We start from the raw sequence: 25,596 nt of genomic DNA on the forward strand, positions 1-25,596 counted from the left end.
GATAGATCTCTGTGAGTTCAAGGCCAGCCTAGTCTGCATAGCAAGCGCTTCTCCTTTCTTTCTCCCTATGTCATCATTGTGCTAAGCATTTTTTAAATTTCTCCTTGGTAAATTGTCTCAAGATCCACTGAGAAAGTATACACAGGACTAGTCTTGCTCTGTAGCCTTGTCTAGGTTGGCATACAAGCATAGCACTGAGCCCTAGATCTCTATAAGCCAGCTTGTACTCTCTGCAAATACATCCCTTTGACTCTAGTGACACTTGTCACTCCTGGACAAGAAAATGCTTGGGGGACAGCAGGGAAGCTGTGTCAGAATGTCTAATCCTTTGAAGTGACCACTGATGGAGACAAAAACCAAACATGGATTTTCCAGTAAATAGCCCTAAGAGTAGATTTCTTTCTCAAATTTCTGCCTTCAGATCGAAGCAAATTATACATGTTTATGTATGTTTTCTTAGGCTATTTCCTGTTTTAACTTCATTTTTAGAAATGCAACAGTAAAAGTTTCCTTTTAACATAGAAAACAGTGGCTTGCGTCTTACAGGACTATGGGGAACAGTGATAAATTTATTCCTGCCCCTTCATAGCCTTAGCTCCTTAAACTTATTAGCTGAACTTATAACGACTGCAGACCTGATGTGACTTCACATTTGCACCAAGAGGAATAGCACGTGGCAGAATGTGTTTGGGGCTGTGGCCAGGAGAGCAAGCTTTCAACACCTACACCCCTAGTCCAGAGGCTCTTCAGGAGTAACCAGGGAATTGTGAGCAAGGATGCTTGTCTTATTTCTGCTGTCCCAGCCTTAACCAAGGTCTCATGCGGAAAGCCCTTTGGCTGCACAGGTCCTCCTGCTGATTTTGTGAGAGGAACAGGCCTGAGTGGTAGGAAGCCTCCCTTCCAAAGTAATGTTCTTAACCCACCAGAAAATGCAGGTGTTTGCAAAGAGAAGCCTCAATCACAATGACAGTCACTTCAGAGAGTCTAGGCTGTCCAGTTCACATTCCTGATCATGTCCATTCTTTGACTGGTGTGGCAAGAGGGAACAGTAGCTTCTGGCATGGTCTTCTGGTCTGTGTCCATCTTGAGCATCAGTGACCGAATCAGACAGATACAGGACAGGCTATGATTCGATCTTCTAACATCACACTGATTACCAAGAATACAAAGTAAAGAAGGAACATCGTGAAGCCCAGGATCTTGTTCATTCTCCATTTACACGATGCGATTGAGAAGATCACAAACAGGAGCATGAGAAACAGCAAGACAATTGCACAGAACAGGCCATTGCTGCTGACTGGAACAGGCTGCAGTGTGTTGATGAGAGAGAAGAGGAGCCAAGGGACAGGTAAGCTGCAAAAGACAGAGAGTGTGAACATTGGCTGTTTGGAATGCGCCAGGTGCTTGATTAGTGTTTTAATGTTGCAGAGTTCTTACTTTTCACACATATAAGGTGAAGTAAAGCAGAAAATTATTGACCTTAGTTTACTGATGAGGAAATGCAGGTTAGGGAAACAAAATTACTTGGCAAAGGGTTCAAGGCTTATTGCTGAGAGGATGATTTAAAACATATACTCTGAGCTGGCCATGTTAGCACAGCGCCAGGCACTGAGGCAGAAGGATCCTCAGTTTGAGTCTAGCCTGTGCCAGTATGATCCCATCTCAAAAAACAATGGAAAAAATGTCCTGGGTCTGACTCACACTCACACCCACACCCACAAGCTTAGTGGTGCATATAGGAATACCCCTAGTTAATGCATGACTAATTTCTCAGTTCTTAATGATTAAGAACTACCTCAGGATAAATTTTCTTTAGTGACCAGATCTTTCTGATGCCTATACCACCTAACATCCACATACACAAATTCCAAGCAAAATGACCAAATCCAAGACATGACCAGGGAAATGAAAGCAGCCTGGGTGCTCTGATGGCCATGGGGAGACCAGGACCAGGGAGGGAGCTGTTAAACAGGAGGATGGGTAGTTGTTGTTTATACAAAAGACTATTTAAAGCCTTTGAGCTAGCAGGAGCCCACATATGAAGAAGAAGGATTGAAATGGCTCCTTCCAGACCCTTGCTGCTTTACCTCCTTGAAGAGCAGTGTTTACTGTATTGGGAAATGGAATGAATGGACCTCACTTCTCAATTCATCTGTATGTTCCAGTCAATTACATTTCAAGCTATGGTGAATGAAGGGAGGATATTTCATTGCCTCATAAGGACAAACCATACAAATGCCCTTTTTTGCATCTATAATAAGTGAAGAAGAAAACCAGCAAACTGAACCAATGCAGTTTCCAGTTATTCTGAATTATGCCTTAGAAACTAATATTATCACTCACCCCACTGTGATATCAAATATGTTGCTGCCCACTGAGCTTGACACAGCCATGTCTCCCAGGCCTTTCCGGGCAACGATCACACTGGTGATGAGGTCAGGAATTGAAGTGCCTGCTGCTAGGATTGTCAAACCCATAATCTCTTCCGAAATCCCAATGGTTTCACCGACCTAGTAAAACAGCAACAGTGATGAGGAACCATGGCAACACCAGATGGAAAATCTGAGAGTTCGCAGCACCAGTGATACACTACTTGACAAGAAAAGCACTAAGACCCTGCACATGCCCTCTGCAAGAGAGGAATGGGATTGGGGCCAATGAGAAAGAGCCAGGCTCCTGCTCCAGGCTCTAGGGAGCTCTTCATTGAGGGTACTAAAAGTCTAATGACACCAGATCTGTCCTTAACCATCATTGCAAATGCAACAACTCTGCATTCCTAGAGAACTGCCCCTCCAATAGTCCACTCTGTCAACATTTCATCTCTGGACATGTGATGTACACAGTGCACTGGGAGCTAGGCCAGGATGTAGATGGAAGTTTGGGCACTACAGCCCATGTGTTTAGCTTAGACGAAAGCTTGCAATCACAGCTCTGTGGCAAGTGCTGTTCTGGACAGAACACAAAATCTCATGGTGCTCAGGCAGCAAGTGGCATAATGCTAGCAAGCAGACCCAACTAAGTCAACTCAGTGAGGGAAGGGATTTCACTAGGTTGGGAGTGGGGGGTCAGGCTAGCCTGGTCCACTGGAATCTAGATGTGAAGGGCCTCCTACACCATGATTCAGCTGTTAAGATAGGAAAGTCACACTTGGAAAACAGTCAATGGAATAAATGTTCACTTTGAAGGCCTTTGCAAACAGCATGGAAACCACAGGTATACTGGAACTTGATAGGCCTGGACACTGGAAATGCATTCTAATGGCAAACACTAGGACCTGCTGATGGAAGACTGAGCGACTGTCCACTCACCTGGTGAGCCCACCATACCATGAGGTACGAGAACATGGCTATCCAGATGATGGATCCCAGGAAGGTAATGACGAAAAACTTCCTGGACTCCTGTTGGAGATGGAAAGGGACGAGAAATGAGTTGCAGAGGCTACTGGTCTTTGGCCCCCCTCTCGGAGGGAACTCCAAAATATGATGATGTCTAGTGAATGCATAGTGAGGGAGATTAGGAGACGGCTGCATGAAGCTGTGGCCCTTTCCCCAGGGAGTCCCTGGAACCAATAGGTAAGGAGATATGGGGAGCCTAGACTGTCTAGCAGGCATTCAACAGAACTAGGCTGGAGAGAGCTATGGACTTGCTCTAGAATCAGACCCAGCTAAGTACTTGAATTTGGTCTTTGCACCTCTTCCCTGTCCCGCTCCTCTCTGGACTTCAGGTGGAATACATTAAACTTTTCCCTACAGAGAGAGAATGATTGTGGAGAAATAGCGATTACCACTCTGGGTTTTCAGACTATCTCTGTGAACTGTGGATGGTACCAAGCCGTGATTGCTAAACTAAGACCAGAATGCTGAGATTGTCATCAAAGAGGGACTGGTTCATACCGCTCATGGTGGCAGACGTAAGACACACCAGAGGCCTCCAACTCCTGACTCATAGGTATGGCGCTGGGTCCTCGCAGAGCTACAGCCCCTCCCCATGTCCTCATGGGTGAAGTCTACTTAGCTAGGTTTCCCAGCCTGCTTCCCGGTACCTAAGCCTCTCTCAGGAAGGGCGTTCTGAGACACAGCGAGGTACTCTCACCTGCCTCCGCACATCAGGGACCGTCAGCCACAGTGGGAACACGATGGGCAGGAGAAAGAGGTAAAGGGCCTGCTTCTGCCTGCTCTCAGGCCATTCCAAGGACAGAGGCTCCTCGTTTTCCTCCTCCTCTTCTTCCTCCTCTTCTTCCTCCTCTTCCTCCTCCTCTTCCTCCTCCTCATCTTCCTCTTCTCCACTGTCCCCTCCATCACTTCCCCCTTCATCATCTGCACCTTTCTCACCTTGGGTGGTCTCACATTGATTTTCAGCGTTGGCTTCTGTTTCATCGTCACCATCTTTTACCTCTGTGTCGTCAGCCTGGATTTCACCTTGCCTTTTGAGTTCATCTTCTTTCCCTTCTGCCTCAGTTTCCCCTTCTTGCTCATCTCCTTTCCCTTCTGCCTCAGTTTCCCCTTCTTGCTCATCTCCTTTCCCTTCTGCCTCAGTTTCCCCTTCATCTTCTTTTCCTTCTGCCTCAGTTTCCCCTTCTTGCTCATCTTTGTTTCCTTCTGCTTCAGTTCCCCCTTCTTGCTCATCTTTGTTTCCTTCTGCCTCAGTTTCCCCTTCTTGCTCATCTCCTTTTCCTTCTGCCTCAGTTTCCCCTTCTTGCTCATCTCCTTTTCCTTCTGCCTCAGTTTCCCCTTCTTCATTTTTGTTTCCTTCTTCCTCAGTTTCCCCTTCTTGCTCATCTCCTTTTCCTTCTGCTTCAGTTTCCCCTTCATGTTCATCTTCTTTTCCTCCTGCCTCAGTTTCCCCTTCTTGCTCATCTTCTTTTCCTTCTGCCTCAGTTTCCTCTTCTTGTTCAGCTTCTTTTCCTTCTGCCTCAGTTTCCCCTTCTTCATCTTCGTTTCCTTCTGCCTCAGTTTCCCTTTCGCCTGGTTGAGTTTCACCTGTTCGGTCAGCCTCACCCACTTCTTCCTGCAATCCAAAGACAACAGATTAATGTATGGTAACAGCCCTGCCTGATTTGCATCCCAGTTGCTCCCTAGTTTTGTTTTGTTGTTGTCAGAACATCTGAACAGTTAAATATTCAGAGGAGAAAACTGGTGCAAAGATGTGGCGAACTTCCCATCACAACATTCCTACCCAGTCAGTAGCCATCCAGCTTTTATTTGATCATTTCCAAGGCTGGAGCACTCACCACCTACAGCAGCATCCACCACCTTTAACAGCATTGGCTGGCTTGAAGTTAATATTTGCATCAAAGCCCCACCACCACATACAGTTTTATTCTTTGGAGACATGTGGAACAAGTCTAAGTACTCTCCCACAGGCCAGCCCCTTCATGAGTTGAAGGCTTCTGGCTTCTCCAGCATCCGGCATGCTATGACATAGAGAGTGCCACAGTTGGATGAACTTGATCTGTTAGCCATACCATGAGTGGGGCATCCAAAACTGAACACAGAACCTATACATACTGCAACAAGCCGATCCCCTCCCTTGTCTTATGTACCAGGCTCCCTTCCACATTGTCTAACGTGACCTGATATGCTTTGTCAGACACAACACCTTGCTAAGTCTCCTAAACTCTCCAACTCTTATATCGAATGTATAGATGATAATAATATACCTATGTATTGCACATTCTCACATGTCAGGCACAATAGTAAATGACTTCATAATAATAGCAGTTGCTATAATTCATGAACCCATCAATATATAGAATTGTACCCATCTGACTACTAGTAACGAGACAAGAGTAGAGGGGTAGATTTGCCCATCACAGTTTGTGTGTGATGATATTGGGATTTGAACAGCTATAGTTCAATTGTTGGCCTCTTGACCACTAATATTCCAGGGCTGAATTGTTATCTTGGGGACTTATTAGAAGTGCAAATTTCCTAACTCTACATGTATCAGCTGACTGAGAGCCTCTGAGATGAAAGTTCATGTTCATAGTTCCCATGTTCATTATTCGGGTGTGTTCATCTGCAGAGCTTTGACGTACCTCACACTAAAAGTCACTGATTCTGATAGTCCCCAGATAGATCTGAAACTAATAGGTAACATAGTAGTCTATCCCCTTGAGCAAGGACCCTTGTGCTTAAGGAGTAAACATGGCACTTGGAGCAAATGTAGTAACAACCCCAAAGGACCTCCAGTGATTTTCAACTCTGCTGAAAACAGATCTCCTAGAAACAACCTTTTCCTCAGTTTTTTGAGACAGGGTCTCCCTGTGCAGTCCTGGCTGGCATGGAACTCACTATGAAGACCAGGGTGGCCTTTAACTCACAGAGATCTGCTTGCCTCTGCCTCTTGAGTGCTGGGATTAAATGCATGCTCCACCATGCCTGGCTTGCCTGGAAACTTCTTCAGCCAGAATGCTGGAGGACCTGACCTGGGGATGCTGACTCAATGGGTAGACAAGGAACAACTTTTTAACATTTTCCATTTTATCCTAATATGCAACCAGAGTTGAGGCGCAGATGAAGAAGCAAAGTGTTACTACCTGGGGATGAGGGCTTTGAATTAGGAATGAAGAGTGAAAAGATCTGTCTAAAATCTTCCCTACCTCCCTCCTCTGACACCATCAGGAGCAGGCTTCCTGGATAGAGCAATTCATCGAGTCATTAGGGTAAGACCACCCAGCTATACCTCTTTCCCTGGCTCCCAAAATTGTTACCTTGGGAATCTTACTAGAAATGCATGCCTCAGCCAGGCAGTGGTGGCACACGCCTTTAATTCCAGCATTTAGGAGGCAGAGGCAAGTGGGTCTTTGAGTTCTAGGACAGCCTGGTCTACACAGCAAGTTCCAGGACTGCCAGGGCCACCCAGAAGAAAATAGATAGGAAGGAAGGGAAGGAGGGAGGGAGGGAGAGGAAGGAATGCAGGCAGGCAGGAAGGAAGGAAGGACTGATAGCCCAGATGAACAGCAGTTCCCTCCTGTGTTGCAATGAAGGCACCCCAACTTTCCCAGGGCCACAGTTGCCTGGCTATGCACTAGATCCCTGACATGTGACTTAAGTTTAACAGATTCTAAGAGTAGAAACTGGTGACTGGTTGGTCCCTGTGGACTGGAGGGCTGGACTGGTGTTTTAGGGTTGAAGCCAGTCATAGAATTTGCACATGGGAGGAAAGGCAGCAAATGGAGGCCTTCTTGGGCCTCTACCCAGCTCCTTCTGAGACTCAGATTCATTTCCTGGGCTGGGGCTCAGACACCTCTACATCCTTTTGTTTCTTTTCACATGAGCTGGCTATAGTGGGCCTGCTTGGTGCTCATACACCTTAGAGACTGAGTTCCAAAATTGCTGGACTGTGGAGGAGGGAAAAGTGTACTTCTGGGTGCTGACTAGGAAAAGCAGGGCTGGCACATGCACCTAAATATCCATTTACTGCCAGTCATTCAACCTATATCAGCACAGCATATACCAGACAGGATGTTTCCCTCTGAGGTGGAGGCAGAGATGGCTCAGACTTGGGTCCTGCCCTCAGGAACCTCACCGTCTGGTTGGGGAACTAGAGGAAGTTCAGAAAACAAGGAGACAGCTGTGGGCGCCCCATGTCAGGTACAGAGTTCCATGGGCATTTGGATTCTGGTGCATCACAGAAGCCTCATTGACAAGGGTCTGGGGATGGAGGGAGAGTGACTCTGTGTGTGTGTGTGTGTGTGTGTGTGTGTGTGTGTGTGTGTGTGTGTGTGTGTGTGTGTAGAGGGAACTCTATGAGCAAGGTCCATGGTAGAAAAGTGTGGAGACAAATTCCATTTGGTCTGAGAATAAGGGAAGAAGAGGCTGCCAGGGCAACGCAGGCTACAGATGAGGCAGGCACAACAGCAACGAAGGGCCTCGGGTCATGCCAAGGTCTCTTACCAACAGCCCTCTTACTGCTCTTTGAGCCACTGGTGGTCTGGGACAGCCTGGTCTCAGTCTGACATACTAACAATTCCTTATAGTCTTACAGTATGTGGTCATATATTCTCATGCTGGAGTATTTACCATGAACTTTCTGGGTCTGGAAAGTGTGAGCATTTTTCAAATGATTTCTGAGAAGGGACATGGTTCACCCCACAGGGTTAAATCTAAATGGGATTTCAGGCCTTCAAGTAGGAAGTATTTTGGCCAGAAAGCCCTTCCTTGACCTCTGAAACTCCTCCAGCTGTGCAGAGGCTGGGCGCCTACCTGGCAGCCTGGATCCTCCTCCTGATCTCCCTTGACGTCTGGAGCAGGGGCTGGAGTGACGGTGACCTCAGGGAGCTGGGCTGGCTCCTCCTCTTAAAGGACAAACACGGGTTAGGTGAGAGCAGGTTGAGAGCAGCTGCAGACAGGTGGGAGGGGCTACAGGGCATTTGGCGTGAGGGACTAAGGCTTGTTTGGGAACTGGAGCCTGTGCTTACTCTGTCCCCTGAATACGAAGGCATCTGGGAAGCACTCCCCTGTGTTTATGGGCATTTTCCTGGAATTGTGACCAGGGAGCAGGGAGGCTGATCCTTTGGAAAGGATCCCACTGAGTTCAAAGGCAAGCGGCTCTGAGGCCATGGATCAGAACTGCATAGAAGGGGCCTTGAAAAAATATGAAATGCTCAGGTTAGCTACAGGCTAACAACACCTTGGCTGTGTGGCTTTGGGCAGTTCACTTGATCTCTCTGAACCTTGATTTCCCGGACTATGGAATAGAAAGAATGATGGCTGCTTAACTCCCTCTATGGGATTCTGAGTAAGGCAGGTAAACCTGATGTGCAGGGCCCATGAGGCAATTGCTGCCCTACTTCCTTGATCATAGCTGCCAACAGACGCTAGGCTTCTGTCACTGGACTCCAAGTCACCTTCCTGCAGTAGGGCTTCTCATTTCAGATTACTCACAGCAGCAATGTCGTGTAGAAGTCATGGGAAGAAGGAAGCCAGTCTCACTTGGGATGCGGTTTAGGAAATAATATGTGAGAGATGAGTGCTCCCCTGTCCTTCCCTTGCCTGCCCCATCTGGGAGAGCAAGGAGGAAGCTACTGGGAGCAGGTAGCAGAAAAACATCACTGGAGGAAGCACCTGAGTGACACTGACTGACATGTGCCTCTGTGTCAGCTCTACACTGGCTGTGACAGGAGGTGGGGCAGGAGAAACCTGACCAGTGGCCAGTCTGGCCATCCTCTCACCGTCGGGACTGCTCTCTGCTTTGGTCTGGGGGTGGGCTCTGGCCTCCTGATTCAAACTCTCCTGCTTGTCCTTGGAGGGGCGGGCTGTGAAGGAGAAAGGAAGACATCTTATCTGGGACCTCAGTGTCCAGTCAGGACCCTGCACTGCCCGGCAGGTGGTGTCTGGATCTGAGCTCTCGAAGCCCACCGCTGGTACCCACCATCACTAGCTGGCTATGGCCTAGGGCAAATTGCTCCTCCTATTTCCTCTCTGATAAACATATGACTGGATTGGGGACCAGCCTGCAAGATGCATTTCCTTCATGACCTCAAGCTCATTTGAGCATCTGACCCAAGCTTGGTAGGAGGGTCCCTGCCGGGATCAGTGGTGTCCATGATGGTCTGGAAGTGGAGAAATGATGGCAGAGAGGCCGTTTTGCCACTCTTGGACAGATGATCTATAAGGTTCCTTGCAGCTCATTTGTCACAGGCATCCTAGAAGCCAGGACAACACATTCTGCGTGGACTGCTGCCCTGAGTCTTCCCTTGCCTGCAGAAGGGGGAAGGGATCAAGCTTCGTCTTTACCCTCTTGATCCCAGACACCAAGATTCCAAGTGGGTGTCACGTATTATTGGGACAGATTTTACTGGAGACCGCTAGAGTGGCTGGCAACAGAATAGCTGCCCTAATTTCCAGGAGAGAAAAATAATAGGGAGACCACCTCGCCCCCTATATTAACTGTGCCAGGAGACCGTTCGAAGGACTTCACATGAATAACTGACATGGAGAAGAAAAGGGGATGGGCTGAGAAGCGGAAGCTTAAGTGCCCCCGTCGACTGTGTGGCATGAGGGATGGGAAGGGCAGGCGGGACAATGGTGGAAACCAGCATGTGAAGTAAAGGCCACGTGGTTCCTGTTGTAAATGCAGGCTAGCTCTCTCCATGAGCATTGGGTTGCTTGGGAAGCCTGTGTGTCGTCTGCAAATGGCAACACGGTGATACACCCAGAACACCGGCTTGAGGATCCAGGAGACGAGAGTGCTAGACTGCTGCAGTGCTTCCCCAACACCATCAGGCGCACACGCTGGCGCCTGAGGGCCAGGGTGAGCTTGACCAGATGCACTGTGCCGATGGCCCCGCTGGCTGGCTGATTTCTTAGCCTCTCCGTCCTTTAGTCACTTCATCTGTAAAGCCTTCCAGAGATGCACTTATGCAGGACTGTATTTAAAACAGCCCCTAGATGTCACTGTGTTACTTTTTGGCTGTGATGATGATAGTGATCTGACAGCAGTAGTGGCCAGCAGCTCTCCACCCAGGAAAACAGTTCTGTGGTGAAAATGCCCAGCGTTCCAGAGGGCTTACGTTGGAAGAGACCCTGGAGATCATCTAGCGGGGAGACGGTGCAGACAGGCTGCACCGATGCTAAGACAGTATAGTCTGTGATGTTCGATGGACTAAAGACTCTGCCTGGATCCAGGATAGGCAGCAAATAGAAAAACAGTCCTGGCATTTCCTCCTTACTACCTGTCCCCTATACCCTCAGAATCGTTCTGCTGCTGCCGCCTTGGCAGTAAATGCCATTTGCAGAGTCCCTGCTATAGCCCCTCTGGTTCCTCAAGTTATCCTGGCACCCAGCTGATCTTTCTGGAGTTTTCAGGACTTCAGAACAACCCTGCCTCCTCAATCCAAATGCCCAGGGGCTCTAGGCACTAATCATGAGCTGTGACAACCAGATGAACAGACAGTCACCACCATCAAAGAAGGGCATCCTGGGATTCCCATCCTGGCCCTGGCACATCAGCTGACTGCTGGCTGGAGAAACTCATAACCCTCATCACTGGCCCCAGCCTCTCATTTCCCATGTCACTGCTGCTCACACACACACACACACACACACACACACACACACACACACACACACACCTGACTGGGAGCACAGGAGAATCATGGGAGCAGGAGAAGGAAAACACCACTCTGGGGAGGTGAGAGTTCAGAGGACAGGATACATCTGGGAGAGAGCTGGATCTGGGTGGAAACATCTGGATGGCCATCTGGAAGCTGCCAGGGAAATGAGCTTGGGAACAAAGGCCTGGAAGCCCTAGCCCCTCCCGGGTGGAGGCGCTGGCAAATGCTCAGACTCCAGCTCTGAGCAGCGTTGCATCCCAGGACACATCTGCAGTTACTCGTCTCAAGGGGGGTCCTGGCTTACCACACCCACAGTCCATATACCGGGTCTCCCCTGTCATTGTTCCCTCAAGTGCCCTCTCCCCGCCCAGCATGGCTAGATCATCTCCTTAGTGCCAATCTCCTGTGACCTCAGCCTGGCCTGAACACCACATAATCCTGTTAGGACAAGTAGGCCAGCTGGCAGCTGATGCTCACAAAGGTGGCCGGGTTTGGGAGCTCACAGTCCATTCAGGAGAAGTTCTTTGTTTTCAGGGCTCGGCTAGAGTCTGTGCTTCTGCTGAGAATAGCTAGGCATGACTTAGAAATCTTGGGAAGCCAGGTCAGGTCTGTCCCAGACTTCAGACCTGAGGCTGCCTGAGGCTGCTCACTCCTCAGAGGTGCTGCTCATTCGGGGTGGCTTTGTTGCCAATGCTCATCTTGAAGAGTTTCTCTTTCTTTTCTTTTCTTTTCTTTCCTCCTTCCTTCCTTCCTTCTTTCCTTTCTTTCTTTCTTTCTTCCTTTCTAATTTTGTGTGTATTGCTGTTTTGCCTTCATGGATGCCTGGGTGAGGGTATCAGATCCTCTGGAACTGGAGTTCCAGACAGCTGTGAGTGGCCATGTGGGTGCTAGAAATTGAGCCTCGGTCCTCTGGAAGAGCAGCCAGTGCTCTTAACCGCTGAGCCATCTCTCTAGCCCTCACCTTGAAGAATTTCTAAGGAAGATCTTCGTTGCCTTGTCCTTGACACTGCTTTTCCCAGTGCTGTATGTAATACGTTTAAACACATAGCACCCCATATTGTGTCTGAAGGGATAGGTCAGAGCCCTATGAAAGTCTGAGATCCTAAAAGGTGCCCCTTAACCAGAAAGGTCAGTCAGGGGTCTCCCTGAGGCTCATCATTTTGTACCATATTCAGACTCTCTTGCCTAACTGCTTGCCATGGTTTTGCCCAAAACTAACGTTTTTCTAGTGGGCCTCCTGCTTGGGCTCAGTTCTGCACCAGAGACCCAGAAAAGGGGGGGGGCGGTCCAAAGGGAGCAGGAGAGTTCCTGAGAGGCAAGCAGTGGAGTGTAAGAGACATGTGGGGTAGTGTTCTGGAGAAACGAGAGGAAGACAGGTGGGACTTGGTAAGGTGGACAATGGGACTCTCCGCTGCTGCCATTGTTTGTCAAGTTCAACTTCCGCACCTTAAACACTGCTTTCTGCTCCCCAAAAGTGGCTGTGACCTCTCCTGCGGTGTCCTTTTGGACTCCTGGCTGGAAAGAGGGACAAACTTCCTAGGACTCCAGAGCTGAATCCAAAGTAAAGAGAAATGCCACAGGGCTGTGGAGGAGGTGTCCCCTGAAGAATCCCTGGCCAGTCAATCTATGGAACATTGGATCTGACCCAACACAGATCCGAATAGGCCACATAGCATTTGTGTCGTGGCTGTGGATAAGGCCCTTCACTCTACAGACAGGGACGGATGCAGGGCAGGGAAACAGTGGAATACTACTTGAGGACCCAGTCACCATGTCTCACGTCGCTGTCTCTTGGTAAGCCCAGTTCTTACGTCTTACTTGTCTTCCAGACTGTCTAGCGTTCACTGCCCACCCTCTTCTCATAACCCTGTCCTCCCAGCCCAGCCCACTGTCTCCAGCATTTGCAAGTCCCCGATTGTCTCCAGTAGCAGGAGGGGAGGCAGGCATGGGGCAGACCAGCAGATCTGAGGAGGCCTTGCTTACCTTCCCCCAGGGGGTCCAGGCTGTGGAGCATGAGGTGGTAGATGGTGCTGCGGATGATGCTGTTGTGTAGTGAGGCCGAGCTGCTCCCTCGGGTCAGCACAGACGGGAGCTGAGCAAGGGGAGAGCCGCACGGGCCTCAGTGGGGCCTTCCCAGGTCAGGAGAGGAGCTGCAGGAGGGCCTCCTGGCCAACCTGCCTCCTTCCCACAGAGACCAGAGAGAGCATGCCCCTCGCCCCTCGCCCCTGCTTCCTTCACTTCCAACTCTCTCATCCTCCCTTTGGTTCCTCCAGGACCAGCTCCTTCTGCACTATACATGAGTCCCACAGCCTCCACAGGGAACAGGTCATATGGATCAGTGGTACCATGATATGGGAAGGTTGGCAAGCACCCTTTCTAGAAACACATCCTTATCCACACAGGCAGGCTGCTGCGCCAGGCAAGTCCTTTACAATCTGCACATTGTGCCTGATCGTGTTCTGTAATTGTACTATGCCCAGGGATAAGCAAAGCTGGGAGCCCCATGGACAGGAAAGAAGGAATCATAAAGTGGGGATGGGGGTGGGGGGTATGTCCAAGGTCAAGCAGTGAGCGAGTCAAACTGGCAGCCCAGGGCTACTGATTGTGAGCCCAGTTTGACTTTACACTCTGGTGCTCAGAGACCTTCAGAGGTACAGAAGTACACGCACCTATACTGCGCACAGATGTGACAAAGCGACACAAAGAAAATACCATAAGATTGCCACCAGAGACACCCTCTTGGCTCTCCCGATCCCGTTCCAGCTGAACTCTTCCGCCACCTAGTGGCTGTGGCCATTACAATGGCCTTGGAGGTTTTCTTTGGATAGGGGAAGTTTCAGGCCCCCAAAATCCCACCTGCCCTGCCTTCTATCAAAGTTCCCCATAACTCCTTCCACGCAGTGCCGTAGGCTATTTCAGAAGCCTTAGACCCTGCTGGCTCAAGAGCTTTCCCCAAGTTCCTTAGTTCTGGGTATGCTAAAGCCACGGGTAATTGAACTTTTATCAATCAGGGTTGAAACTGGAAAGTATGACTTGAGTTTCTCTAGTCCAAACTGCATCTTATAAACATGGAAGCTGAGATTATACAGGAGGCTCAGTGAGATGTGATGTTAAAGAGATAGTTCCCAAGTTAGCACCGTGTGGAGTTAGAGGCCCTCACCACACAGCCTGCTCCTGTCTGACTCCACTTTTGTAGTGCCTCCAAGACCTCCCTGGGTTGACTAGGGTGCTGCGGTCCTGATGTGCAGACATATGCTGAGACCCTGAGGTGCTCCCCCTCGTGCCAAGGCTCCACAGTATATCCCTGCTCAAACTGGGACCCTGCGTTGTCTCCACTGGGTAAGCTTCACATACCCACCTTGAGCTTCTTGTTATCCTGTGACTCATTTTCCTCAATGGCACCTTCACTGGGCTGCAGAGAGGAGCAAAGATTGAGAGATGAACCACAGATATCATGGAGAGACCCTGCTTCTTTGATCCTACCTGCCCCTTTCTCGGGGAAGCTGCTGGTAAAACCCAGAAACACTCTGAGCTAATCTGTCCTTAGCAAATGTCTCAACATGCCTGCCACCCTTTGGCTCAAATGTGTCACCTGCCTGAAAAGGCATCCCAGGCTCCTGTTGGTCCTGCTTTGGTTCCTCACTCATGCTTCAGATCTCCATTTAAATGTCACCGTCCTCTCTGCCTACTCTTTTCTGTCCTAGCATTTTCCCCAATTTCTTTGTGTGTGAACAGACATGGTACAGATGCAATATATTTATTAAGTAAAAGGATAGTTTTACTTCATCTACTTCCACTCCGCCCTGGTTATGCCCTTTCCCTATAACACAGACACCTTCCCTATGCCTCTCTGCTAGCCTGAATCCTTTGTTCCTCCTCAGAAAACCTGCACCACACCCCCACTCCTGCTGCTAAAACTGCCCTCCCCTTGAAGATTGGACAGCAATAGCCATCTTGTGATTTCAAAATCTTGCTTTGGAGTTAGATAAGTGCTTATGCCTTAGGGAAGCAGTGGAGCATCCTGCTGAGGAGTGAGACCACCCCACTCACCCAAGATGAAAAAACACGGAGCCCATTAGAGTCATAGCCTTGAAATGCCATTTGAATGATATATGAGCTGTCTATTCAACTCAAGCCCAATCATTTACCTATTTTTAGAGATGGGTGCAATATCTAACCCAGACTAGCCTAGAACTCGCTGTACAATCCAGGCTGGTCTTGAATTTGTGGTGATCCTCCTACCTCAGCCTCCTTTACACTAGATTCTATGTTTGTTTGTTTTTACCATGCAGTGAACTTGTGATGTAGTTGTTTCTGGTCCTGACCTGTGGCTCTCAACAAAGGTAAGGAGGGTGCATACATAATCCCAGGTGGCCTCTGGTACTATCTTTAGACACCAAGGTTATTAACAGTTGCCCTAGTGACCATCTGTACATCCCTCTGCTTCCCTCATTGGCCAACAAGGACCACCCAGAAACAGAACATCTTCATTCTCTGTTCTGCTCTGAAAATATCAAAATACCACCTGACCACAGGCCACCCACTCTTATACTGAGCACATGCTATTATAAGGGAGTGTTGGTGGTTATAGGGAGAAAAGATTTAGGGCACAGAGTCTGTGTTCAGAAAGGAATGGAGACATATCACACACATGCATGGCAAAGCAGAGCATGGGTCCTCTTCAGGTATATTCTACACACACACACACACACACACACACACACACACACACACACACACACACCTGCACTCAGCACAGTGAGTTTCCAAGCACATCACATTGTGTCCCTTCTCTATGTTCTAGAAGTCACACTGTCCTCTGGGAGACTTGAGCTTCCTCTGTACTAGCCTCCTGACCGCCTATAGTGCAGTGCTACAAACAACTTTTGAGGGGAAGGGATTGTTTTGTTTGTTTGTTGAGACAGGGTTTCTCTGTGTAGCCTTAGCTGTCCTGGAACTTCTTCTGTAGACCTGGCTAGCTTCAAACTCATAGAGATCCTCCTGCCTCTGCCTCCTTAGTGCTGGAATGAAATGTGTGCCCAATCACCACCTGGCTTTGTTTTGTTTTTTGAAACAGGGTCTCATTATGCATCCCTGACTGGCCAGGAACTCACAGAGATCTGCCTGCCTCTGCCTCCCAAGTGCTAGGATAAAAGGCGTGCGCCACCACACCCAACCTGTGACTTCTTCCAGTGCTTCCCCACATTCAAACTTTGTTAATGTTTCTGTGTTGGAGATCAAATATGTCAGACAAGTGCTCTACCATTGAGCTACAGCTGTGGTCCTCTAAAAGTACTATTTCAACAAGCTGTTGTGAAATATTCCTTTACACTGTGTGAAGATGTGTCACTGTGACTGTTCTAATAAAGAGTTGAATGGCCAATAGGTAGGTAAGGAAGGGGCTAGGCAGGACTTCCAGAGACAGAGATGATTCTGGGTAGAAGAACAGTGGAGTCACCAGCCAGACTCTGGGCAGTAGTGAAGGTAAGGAGTCACCTGGTAGAACATAGATTGAAATTAACAGTTAACGTACGAGCCAGTAGGAGAAGCTCAGGCTTCTTTGTTGAGGACTAAGTGTGTGATGTACATCTCACACTTCCTCTTTCACACTTCTCGCAAATGCTCACACTGCCGGGGTCACGGCCACATTCTTCTCAGCACCGCCGCAGTCTCACAGACGGCACCCGTTCCTCTGGCCTCAGCACGGGACACTTCAGGGCAGACTCCTGCAACCCATTTTCCCAGGCCTCTCTTGACCCTCTGCAGTACTGAATCCCTTTTTGTGCATCTGATGAAACTTAGGCTATGGAACCTCTCTCCCATCACACACCTAATTTTCTAGAAGTGGTTGTATAGTCTCCTCGATGAGTATCAGGTACCACAAAGCCTGGACCGACTCTAGTTTCTCCATGAGACTTGGGAGTATGTTTCATTTGTCACTCTATCACAAAGACAGGCCATGAGTGTAAGACAGGATCTTTCAGGGCCTGCTTTTTCTCTCCTTCTCAGAGCTCTGATGCTCCAAAACAGTGGCTAGTGACTCACAAATTCACTCCTCACCAATGCTCCATCTTCAGACTCATGTATCCAACCGCCTCCTGGGCAGTAAAGGAAGCGCCCAGACTCACCACTCCAGAGCAGAGCTCCTGAGTTCCCTGAACCAGTGTTTCCTCCAGACTTCTCTGTCGCTGTGGCTGGCACTGCCATTCATTCTCCACTCCTGCCTGAGCTCAGCTCCACCCTGTCTTCTCCCACCCTCACTCCTCATCACCAAGTGCAGGCGGTAACTTCTCCAGGACATCTGCCACAGACAGCCGTGCATGTGTGATGCGCTTCACTTGACTCGGGGTCAGTATACTGCACTCAATGGTGGTCCAAAGCCAGTTGGTGGAAAGTTCCAGAAACAAACTGTAACTTCTAAATTGCTTAATGCATTCTCAGGCTGTCCCTGCCCATCCTGCCTGGGACATGAATCATCTGCATGTTCTGTGCATTTGTGCTACCTACCCGTGAGGCATTTAGTAATTATCTCAGTTATCAGATTGTCCTCATTTTACAGTGTTTTTATTCAAATAACCCTTATTTAGTAATGGTTCAAAAGTGCAAACGTAATGATGCTGAAAATTCAGCTGTGTCAAAGAAAAGAGCTGTAAAGCAAGTGTTACAAATTTAGGTTTGTTCAGTGGGGATCACGACATTGCATCTCCTGAGGCTAAGCTGAGACAACTGTATGCACACACATGCGTGCGTAAGCACACACACACAGCTCCAGCCAACTCCCAATCAGACACGCTGTTACTCCTATTTCCATTACTGTGCACCTATAATTCGTTGTCTACGCAGTAACTTAGGAGTGACCTCTAAAACAGGACTCTGTTAATCCTTTATTGTACCTCAAATGAAACCCAAACTCAGTACCCAATTCCCAGGCCCCCAGTCTGCCCCGTGATGCCCTGTGCCGTCTTCCTGCCTTGCCCACCAACCACAATGCTGTGTCAGGTCCTTCCAGCCCGAGGCCTTTGCAAGTGTTCCTCCTTCCTCAGGGATCCTCGTCCAGTTCGACTCTTCAGCTCTCTCTTTAGACTTCTCTCCAACAAACCTCCCTTATTCCCCTCAGCAAGGGCCCCCACCACACTGTCACCGGGCATCTCCCTCACAGTGCTCCTCACTCTGCAATTCTCTTACTAACTTGTCACTCTGTTCATCATCCACATATCCATGCCCCCTCACTAAACAGTTACATGTTGGGTTTGTTTTCCAATTAGTTCAGGTGACAGGGCATGTAGAATGCATGCTATTCTTTGTAGAGCACCATGGATATTGATTTGATACTTAATGCCATCAAGTTCCACAGGAGAAAATGTTACTGTGTTGTATGAATGCCTGTAACACCTCAGCTGCAGGCACACACACTTTTGTGGAACCAACAAGCAATAGTATTGGGCTCATGCAGATGTTTGTGATGTGCTACTAATAATTGTTTCTCATGCATTTGTTTTGTCACCTGCTGGAATTAGTGTTGGAGGCCAGAGTGAGCTATAGCAAGAGAAGAGAGAGAGACTCCTACCATCTTTTCCTGGCAATTAGAATGAAGCCAATGACCAGTTAAACAACTAAAGGCCATTCCTCAGCCCAGCCAAGGCGAACTCTTTTGAAGCATGGTGGCTTCTATGGAGCCTAACATGGGTGGGACCCACAGAAGCAGGGAGAGCCAAGACGGCTGTTTCTTGTCCAGATCCTTCCGTCTCTACAGCAAGCAGCTGGCCAGACAGGCCGCTGATATACCCTTCAAGCTAAATATCAACTCCGACAAGAAATGGAAAGTCCATCCGCCTCAGGTATGCCTGCCTTGCCTGTGTGGAGTCTTCCTGTTAGGGAGAAAATAGGCCACAGTGTATTCAGGACGAAGTGCCAAACTTTTCCCCAGAACCTCGCATCCTGAGGAATTCTTTGGTGCAGAGTGTAGAGATGGGCTTTTCATAAGGACTCATATCCTTATGCCCCTGTTTGCCATTGGCACTCCATAAGCCTGCTCTTCCGTCCATAACTGGTCCTTCTGGCTCGGCTCCTCACTCCACATGAGGAAGAGTCCATCATCCTTGGATGCCAGTGAGTTTTCTGATGAATGTTGGCTCTCTGTGACTATACAGGGATTTGTCATCCGGGGCCAGAAACAATTTACAGAGAGCTTCAACACTCAGCATAAAGCTTCAAAGAGAGCGAAGCAAGGCTGTTGATAGCCATGCAAGCATTTGCTGTTGCCTCACTGGGGTCATAAAGAGCCCCTTACACCAGCCGATGTAAATCTGAAAATGTCTTAGGTGGCTTTAGCTTTGAAATTTTTCAGCTAGTGCCGAAAGAGACACTCTAAACTACTATACATGGACTGCGGAGGTGACCGGAAGCCTGGTGACCTGAGGGTTATTTCCTAGGACCCTCCTGATAGAGAACCCACTCCTCTGACCTCCACACGTGTGCCGTGGCATGTGGGAGCCTGTCACAGACGCAATAAATAGATGTAGATATTTAAAAACTCTGTGTGGGGGGGCATTTTTTCTGGAAATAGTCTTAAATGCATTTTTGTTAGAATCATGGCCCCCAAGAAAGTCCTTCATTTTTAATTAAGACACTCCAGACAGAATGCGACATTCATAAAATGAAAAGATCGCCCGGCTCAGAAACCTGACTGCACCTGTTAGAGGAATGCTCAAGGCCTGTTGGAGAGGAGAACCATGTGGCCACTCCCACTATATTTACTGTGCAGCTGTGTAGCTATTTACTTTCCAGCTACGGGAAGGGCATTGAACTGTGAGGGGGTGTGGCTTGCAAAGCAGGCGGTTTTCCATGCCAAAGCCTAAGTTGCCTTACCCCATTCACAGCAATGGAAGGCCTGCATGAGCAGCAACATGATTTGCGGCTCCAGCACAGGGTTCTCTTCCTTAAAGTTAACTTTATTTCTCACACTGCTTTTCATCCAGGTACTAACTAATAAATGGTTTGTAGAGTTGCCTTGACTTGCTCGCGGTGCAGGGGATAGTAACAGGGCACCTAAGTTAAAACCCAAATATACTGATCACTATCATCACTAAGTATCACTAACTAGCTGTGTGACTTTGGACAGGCTAAGTGCCCACTCTGTGCCCCTGTCTCCTCATATGTAAGATATGAATTACAGTCTAGTTTTTTAGCATTTAATAAGAAATTGTTGCCAGGCAGTGGTGATACATGCCTTTAATCCCAGCACTCAGGAGGCAGAAGCAGGTGGATCTCTCTAAATTTGAGGCCAGCTTGGACTATAGAGCAAGCTCCAGGACAACTAGGGCTACACAGAGAAACCCTGTTTTAAAAAATCAAAAAAGAACGCCGGGCGTTGGTGGCACACGCCTTTAATCCCAGCACTCAAGAGGCAGAGGCAGGAGGATCTCTGTGAGTTCAAAACCAGCCTCGTCTACAAGTGCTAGTTCCAGGACAGCCTCCAAAGCCACAGAGAAACCTTGCCTCAAAAAAAAAAAAAAAGAAAAGAAAAAGAAAAAAATTGTTGAGATGCTTGTATATGGAATGGAACCATCATAAGTGTGGAAGTGTAGATTCCCTCCCTGGCTCCTCCCTTCCAATAAACTGGAGTTCCTGAACTGTTGGCACTCCTGAAGAGACTGAGCCAAATACTTCCAGACTAAGACTGGGTTCAGACATTGGGACACAATCGCTTCCCCGCTCAGTGGCAGTGATGAAGGTGCTATTGCTGTCACTCAGAGGAAGGAAAAGGACCCCTTTTTCCCACTGTATTCTCTCCTTGCCTGGCTTCTACTTCCCAAGATGTTCTGGCCTGCATCTCAGCTCTGCTCCTTGACTCCCAGCCTGCCTGCCCCAATTCTCTGACTTCCTCTATTGAAGAGCCATAGTCGATTGAGGAAGCCCACTTTTTCTGACCCCTGACATCTCCATAGAACTTTAACTAAGGGACCCATTGATCCAGGAGAGCCACAGTCCAGTGAGAAGGAAGTGGGGGAAAGGTTGTTATCAAAAAAAATTCATAGGTAAGGGAAAACACTTTGCAGGCAGGCACAGACTTGACATTGAGCCACAGACATTGAAAACCAGCATGGCCGGATATTGGTGGTGCACGCCTTTGATCCCAGCACTCAGGAGGCAGAGACAGGCGGATCTCTGTGAGTTTGAGACCAGCCTGGTCTACAGAGCGAGGCTCCAAAGCTACAGATAAACCCTGTCTCAAAAAACAAACAAACAAACAAAAACCAGCATGGTTTGCTAGACCAAAGAACTGCACAGAACTGCTTTATGGATTCAAAGCAGTGGCTTGCCATCATTCTGTCAATAAAATATAGTACAGCTTACAGTCCTCTGATCCGATCATAGATCTTGGCCAGTTAAATCCAGACACAAAGAAGAGTAGCTCACTCTCTCTCTGTAGATCACCCCAGAATGGAACTCTAAATCCATATATATATATATATATATATATATATATGTGTGTGTGTGTGTGTGTGTGTGTGTGTGTGTGTGTGTGTGTGTGTGTGTGTATTTAAACTACTGTAGTTCTTGAGTTGCTTATTTATACTTATTCTTACATGATGGGCATTATTCAAAGAAAGTTCAGAGTGTGCATTCTATTTAAATACTGTTGGATTTACCTTCAAGTATAGTTAGTAATTCAACTTTTCTTTAATAATACTGTCAATACTGAATTAGCTTCAATACAAAGTAAGCAAACAGTTGGACTCAACCCCTGCTTACTGGTTGGCAAAGAACTGCATCTGTTGGCCTTGGGCAGCCTCTTAAGTTGGACAAATTCTCTTTTAAAATTCATGGGGTTTGCCTCACGTGCTTAGCAAGCTTTGCTTCGATGGCCTTGCTTGGTACAGTAGAAATTTCAGGATGTGTTCAGTTTCAGTGAGAGCAGAGTTACTACAAAGAACCAGGAAGTGAGTAGGCGGGGCCCTGTTACACACCAGGGATTTCCTCAGAGAAGCAAGGCTCCAGAATGAGTTCTGTCCTAGGAGGCTCCTGCTTCCTCAGCTTAAATTACACAGCAAGGAGTCACCATTTCTCTACGCCCATGACTTTACAGCAGCAGCCTGGCAGGAAACTGTGCTGATTAGAGAGTCAGGGAGCTGCATCTCTGCGGTTCTGACCCCAGTGGGCCAAGTGACCCAGAGCAGCATTCTTCCCTGTCTGTGTCCTGAGTGAACAAACAGTAAATGGTCATATGAGTAATCACTGTGCTGAGTCTTACCAGAATTGAACGCATTTGGACTCAGACATCATCATAAACATAGGAGTTAGGCAGGACCTTTGGTGATAACTTGGCCTGTCATTTCTCCTGGAGACTAGGAAAGAGTTTTAAGAGACCTGTCCAGGTCACACCATTAATTGAAAAGGGGCATCAGATTAGAACTCGGGATCTAGCCCTGGATTCCATGCTCTAGCCAGGACACCATGCTATTTCAAAAATTCTAAAGGAAGCAGTTTAATCTCTTGCCTCCTGTTGCTGAGGTTGTTAGCCATCCTGCCCACTCATCAAAACTGCCCAGGATTAGGTAGCTAAGTCCTATGCTCTTTGCACGCAAAATTCTGCTCCTACCAACAGCCTCCCTGAGACCAGAGAGACAGGCTATGAGCCAATCTGTACCCAAACTCACCCTCCAGGAATCAGAAAGAAAGGTGTCCCTATTTGGGATTTGTTTTCAGAGATGACCTCCCCAATATAATGTTGTCTTTCAAGTCACTGAATCTTGCAATGAGTTTAAGCAGTAAAGTCCCTCACAGGGGCAGAAAAGCTCTAGCTCAATTTCTTTTCTGGAAATCAGGCTCACAATCATAACCACTGGGGAAGAGCCACACTCACACTTGCTAATTACAGGGTTTAGGCATGCTGTGAATGAATGAACAGCAGCCAAGGAAGCAGAGCAGCCGCCTCTTGAAGTCTTGCTCTTTCTGCTCTTTGGTCCTTAGCTTCCTCCTGTCCTACCACACTAAAGAGGCCTGGGAAAGCTGGAGTCAGACTGCCTTACCTTGCTGAGATCCCCCAGGGCCATGACCTTGGCTACCGGCCTCCTGCTGAGCTGCTCTTTCACCCAAAGCTCAATCTGTTTGTTCCACTTCATGGTGAACACATAGAGGGCATAGGCCAGCAGCAGCAGCAGGCTCTCCCACCAGGCAATGAGGCTGTCCAGGAAGAAGACAATGAGCATGGACAAGTCAAGGATGTAGAAGGAGACATCGCGGAACAAGGGCCACCAGGTAAGATTGAGGATCTCCCGGGAGAAAAGGGCACAGGTGCCAATGACGAAAAGGATGTTGAACACAGCAGAGCCCACAATGGTACCAATACCCACATTGCTGTGGGAGATAAAGACGCCAATGAGAGAGGTGAAGAGCTCAGGGGCTGAGCCTCCGGCAGCCATGAATGTGGCTCCTGCCACATCCTCAGAGATCTGCAGCTTGTCTGTGATGACTCCCAGGGCTGGGACAAAGTACTCATCACACACAATGGCCAAGGCCACAAACACATACATCATGCCGAAGATGTGCAGAGCCACCCAGCCCTGCCGCCGGTCCTCCACACTGAACAGGTCTGGAGGGTACTCTGCCTTGGCGTGGAGCTTTGGCCAGCCAGGTGGTGAAGCTGAGGGACTGGGACTGGGTGCCCCTGGGAACAGAATGTTTGTTATGCTCGGGGATGGGGTCATGGGTACAGCTGGGACTGGTTCCATAACCACACAGCGGTGGACCTGTGTGGTCAGGATTGCCTTGACTTTGGAAGTTACAGGGGCTGTGGATGGTCTCTTTGCCCCCTCCCTGTTGGTGACTGAGGCAATTCTAATGGTTGGTGCACTGGTTCTGGACAAGAGATTGCTGATTCTCCAGGCAGCAGTAGAAGCTCCGACGGTTGCTGGGTTACTACCCATCCTGGCTCTTACTGTCACTTGCTCCTCAGAGGTGGCTGGAGTGTGCTGTGGGACTGTTCCCTGGAGACTGGTAGAGCTGTTTTGTTCCTCTCTTCCAGGACTGCCCAGGGTGTTCTCTTCCACCAAACTTGGAGTAGTCAAGAGACTTGTTTCTGCTTCACGTGTTAAGAAAGTCGGGGTGTTCGGAACCACTCTCCTGAAAGAAGCTGCAGTGGTTTCTTCCACTATTCTCTCAGGAGGTCTGGTCTCCAAGAGCCTATAGGTTGCCATAGTTTTGCTGTCTTTCTCTGTTGTTATGGGGGTGGTAGCAGATGGTGCACCTGCTGGGGATGGGGTATACTTCCTTCCCTTTTCCCTGGAGTGAGCTGGGGTGGAGTTCCTCCTCTCTCCCCTGGGTATTGGAGTATAGTTTTTTATTCTCTCTCTGCCCGATGTTGAGATGAAGTGGTTTGATGCTCTGCTAGATGTAGGTGGGGGTTTTTCCTTTTTTCTTTCTGTGCCAGCAGCTATAGGGCTATAATCATTCTTTGGCGATGTTGGAGTGATCTTGGTTGTTCTGGGTGGGTTGGGGGTATCCTCCATTGTTATGCTAGGTGTTGCTTCATCCCTGATTACTGTGTTTTGGGGTGCCAGTATCTCACCGTCCACTTCAGAGCTAGCCTCTGGAGGGTCACTTCCCACCACTGTCATCTCATCACTGGGGAGGTCCCTGCCAGCCAATTTAATAGGCTGTTGGGAAGAGACTTTTGTCCACATTGAAGGGGAGTTCTGGGGTCTCCGCAGGTGCTGATAGGTGGAACCGATGATCAACATTCCCAGGAGGAAAAGGAGGCGACTCCAGTGAAGCCTCTTTGGACGTCGGAATAACCGCCTCTCCCGTGTCCCTATCCTGATCAGTTTCCCCATGATGGCCAGTTATGTCTGGTTGCAGTTAGCCTTTCATTCTGTCCAGGGAGAGGCAGAGGTTGCTCTGGGATTCATATTGGTAATCAGGAAAGATCTCTCCAGGGCACCCAGCCAGGGGTATCCACAAACCTAGAGAGGAAGAGAAATCACTTGTCTTCTTCTGGGATCTAGAACTCCCACTTAGAAAAGTGTCACAGGAATGAAAAGTATCACACAGAGAGCCTTGTGGTGGGAGATCTTGTTCTGTAAGAGCTAACCACCCCTGCCCTCCATTCCAGGGTGCAATGCCTGTTCTCAGGAGGGAGTATTCCCACTCTGTGTACACGCCAGCTGTCCAATTTTCTGACTGGGTTCAGGTGGGCTTTGTGGATTATCCCATCTCTTCAGTTCCCTGCAAAGAGTCTCCTGCACCCCTTGGGTCCAAGCCTAAGTTACTGGGAGCTCAGTCATCCATAACTGGGGCCCAGGCCATAGATCTCAGCTTCTCTAAGATAAGAAGGAGTTAGGGAGGCATGACTTTAAAGTACAGAAAGCAAGAGAAAGCGGTGAATGGCATCGTTGTGGATATTAGTTTAGTACGGCTCTGTATGCTCGTGTATGTTAGTTTTTGCTGTTGTGCGGCTGGGATTTGTTTAAAATGCTTATGCTGTCTCATCCAGACAGGACAAAGCTTAAAAGTCATGGGGCTTCTTGCAGAATGGT

General features: G+C 48.6%; 1 protein-coding gene across 5 annotated transcripts; it reads right to left on the bottom strand.

The window, feature by feature from the left end:
* Positions 1-24,894, bottom strand: Slc24a1 (solute carrier family 24 member 1). Of its 5 annotated transcripts, none has more exons than XM_040740298.1 (10): positions 23,092-24,894; positions 14,418-14,471; positions 13,043-13,151; positions 9,176-9,259; positions 8,208-8,299; positions 4,980-5,007; positions 4,093-4,673; positions 3,309-3,398; positions 2,344-2,510; positions 1-1,353 (listed from the first exon to the last, which is right to left on the bottom strand). In XM_040740298.1, exons 1-10 carry the CDS (start codon positions 24,892-24,894, stop codon positions 1,104-1,106), a joined length of 3,258 nt encoding a protein of 1,085 aa, XP_040596232.1. In that variant the 3' UTR covers positions 1-1,103. The 5 variants fall into 5 exon arrangements, with proteins under 5 accessions (XP_040596232.1, XP_040596231.1, XP_040596233.1 ...); XM_040740297.1 differs by having other exon boundaries at positions 4,093-4,530; positions 4,681-5,007; XM_040740299.1 differs by lacking the exon at positions 14,418-14,471.
* Positions 24,895-25,596: the final 702 nt, after the last annotated feature.

This window comes from Mesocricetus auratus, unplaced genomic scaffold, assembly GCF_017639785.1.
Source record: "Mesocricetus auratus isolate SY011 unplaced genomic scaffold, BCM_Maur_2.0 Super-Scaffold_100691, whole genome shotgun sequence".
Lineage (NCBI taxonomy): Eukaryota > Metazoa > Chordata > Mammalia > Rodentia > Cricetidae > Mesocricetus > Mesocricetus auratus.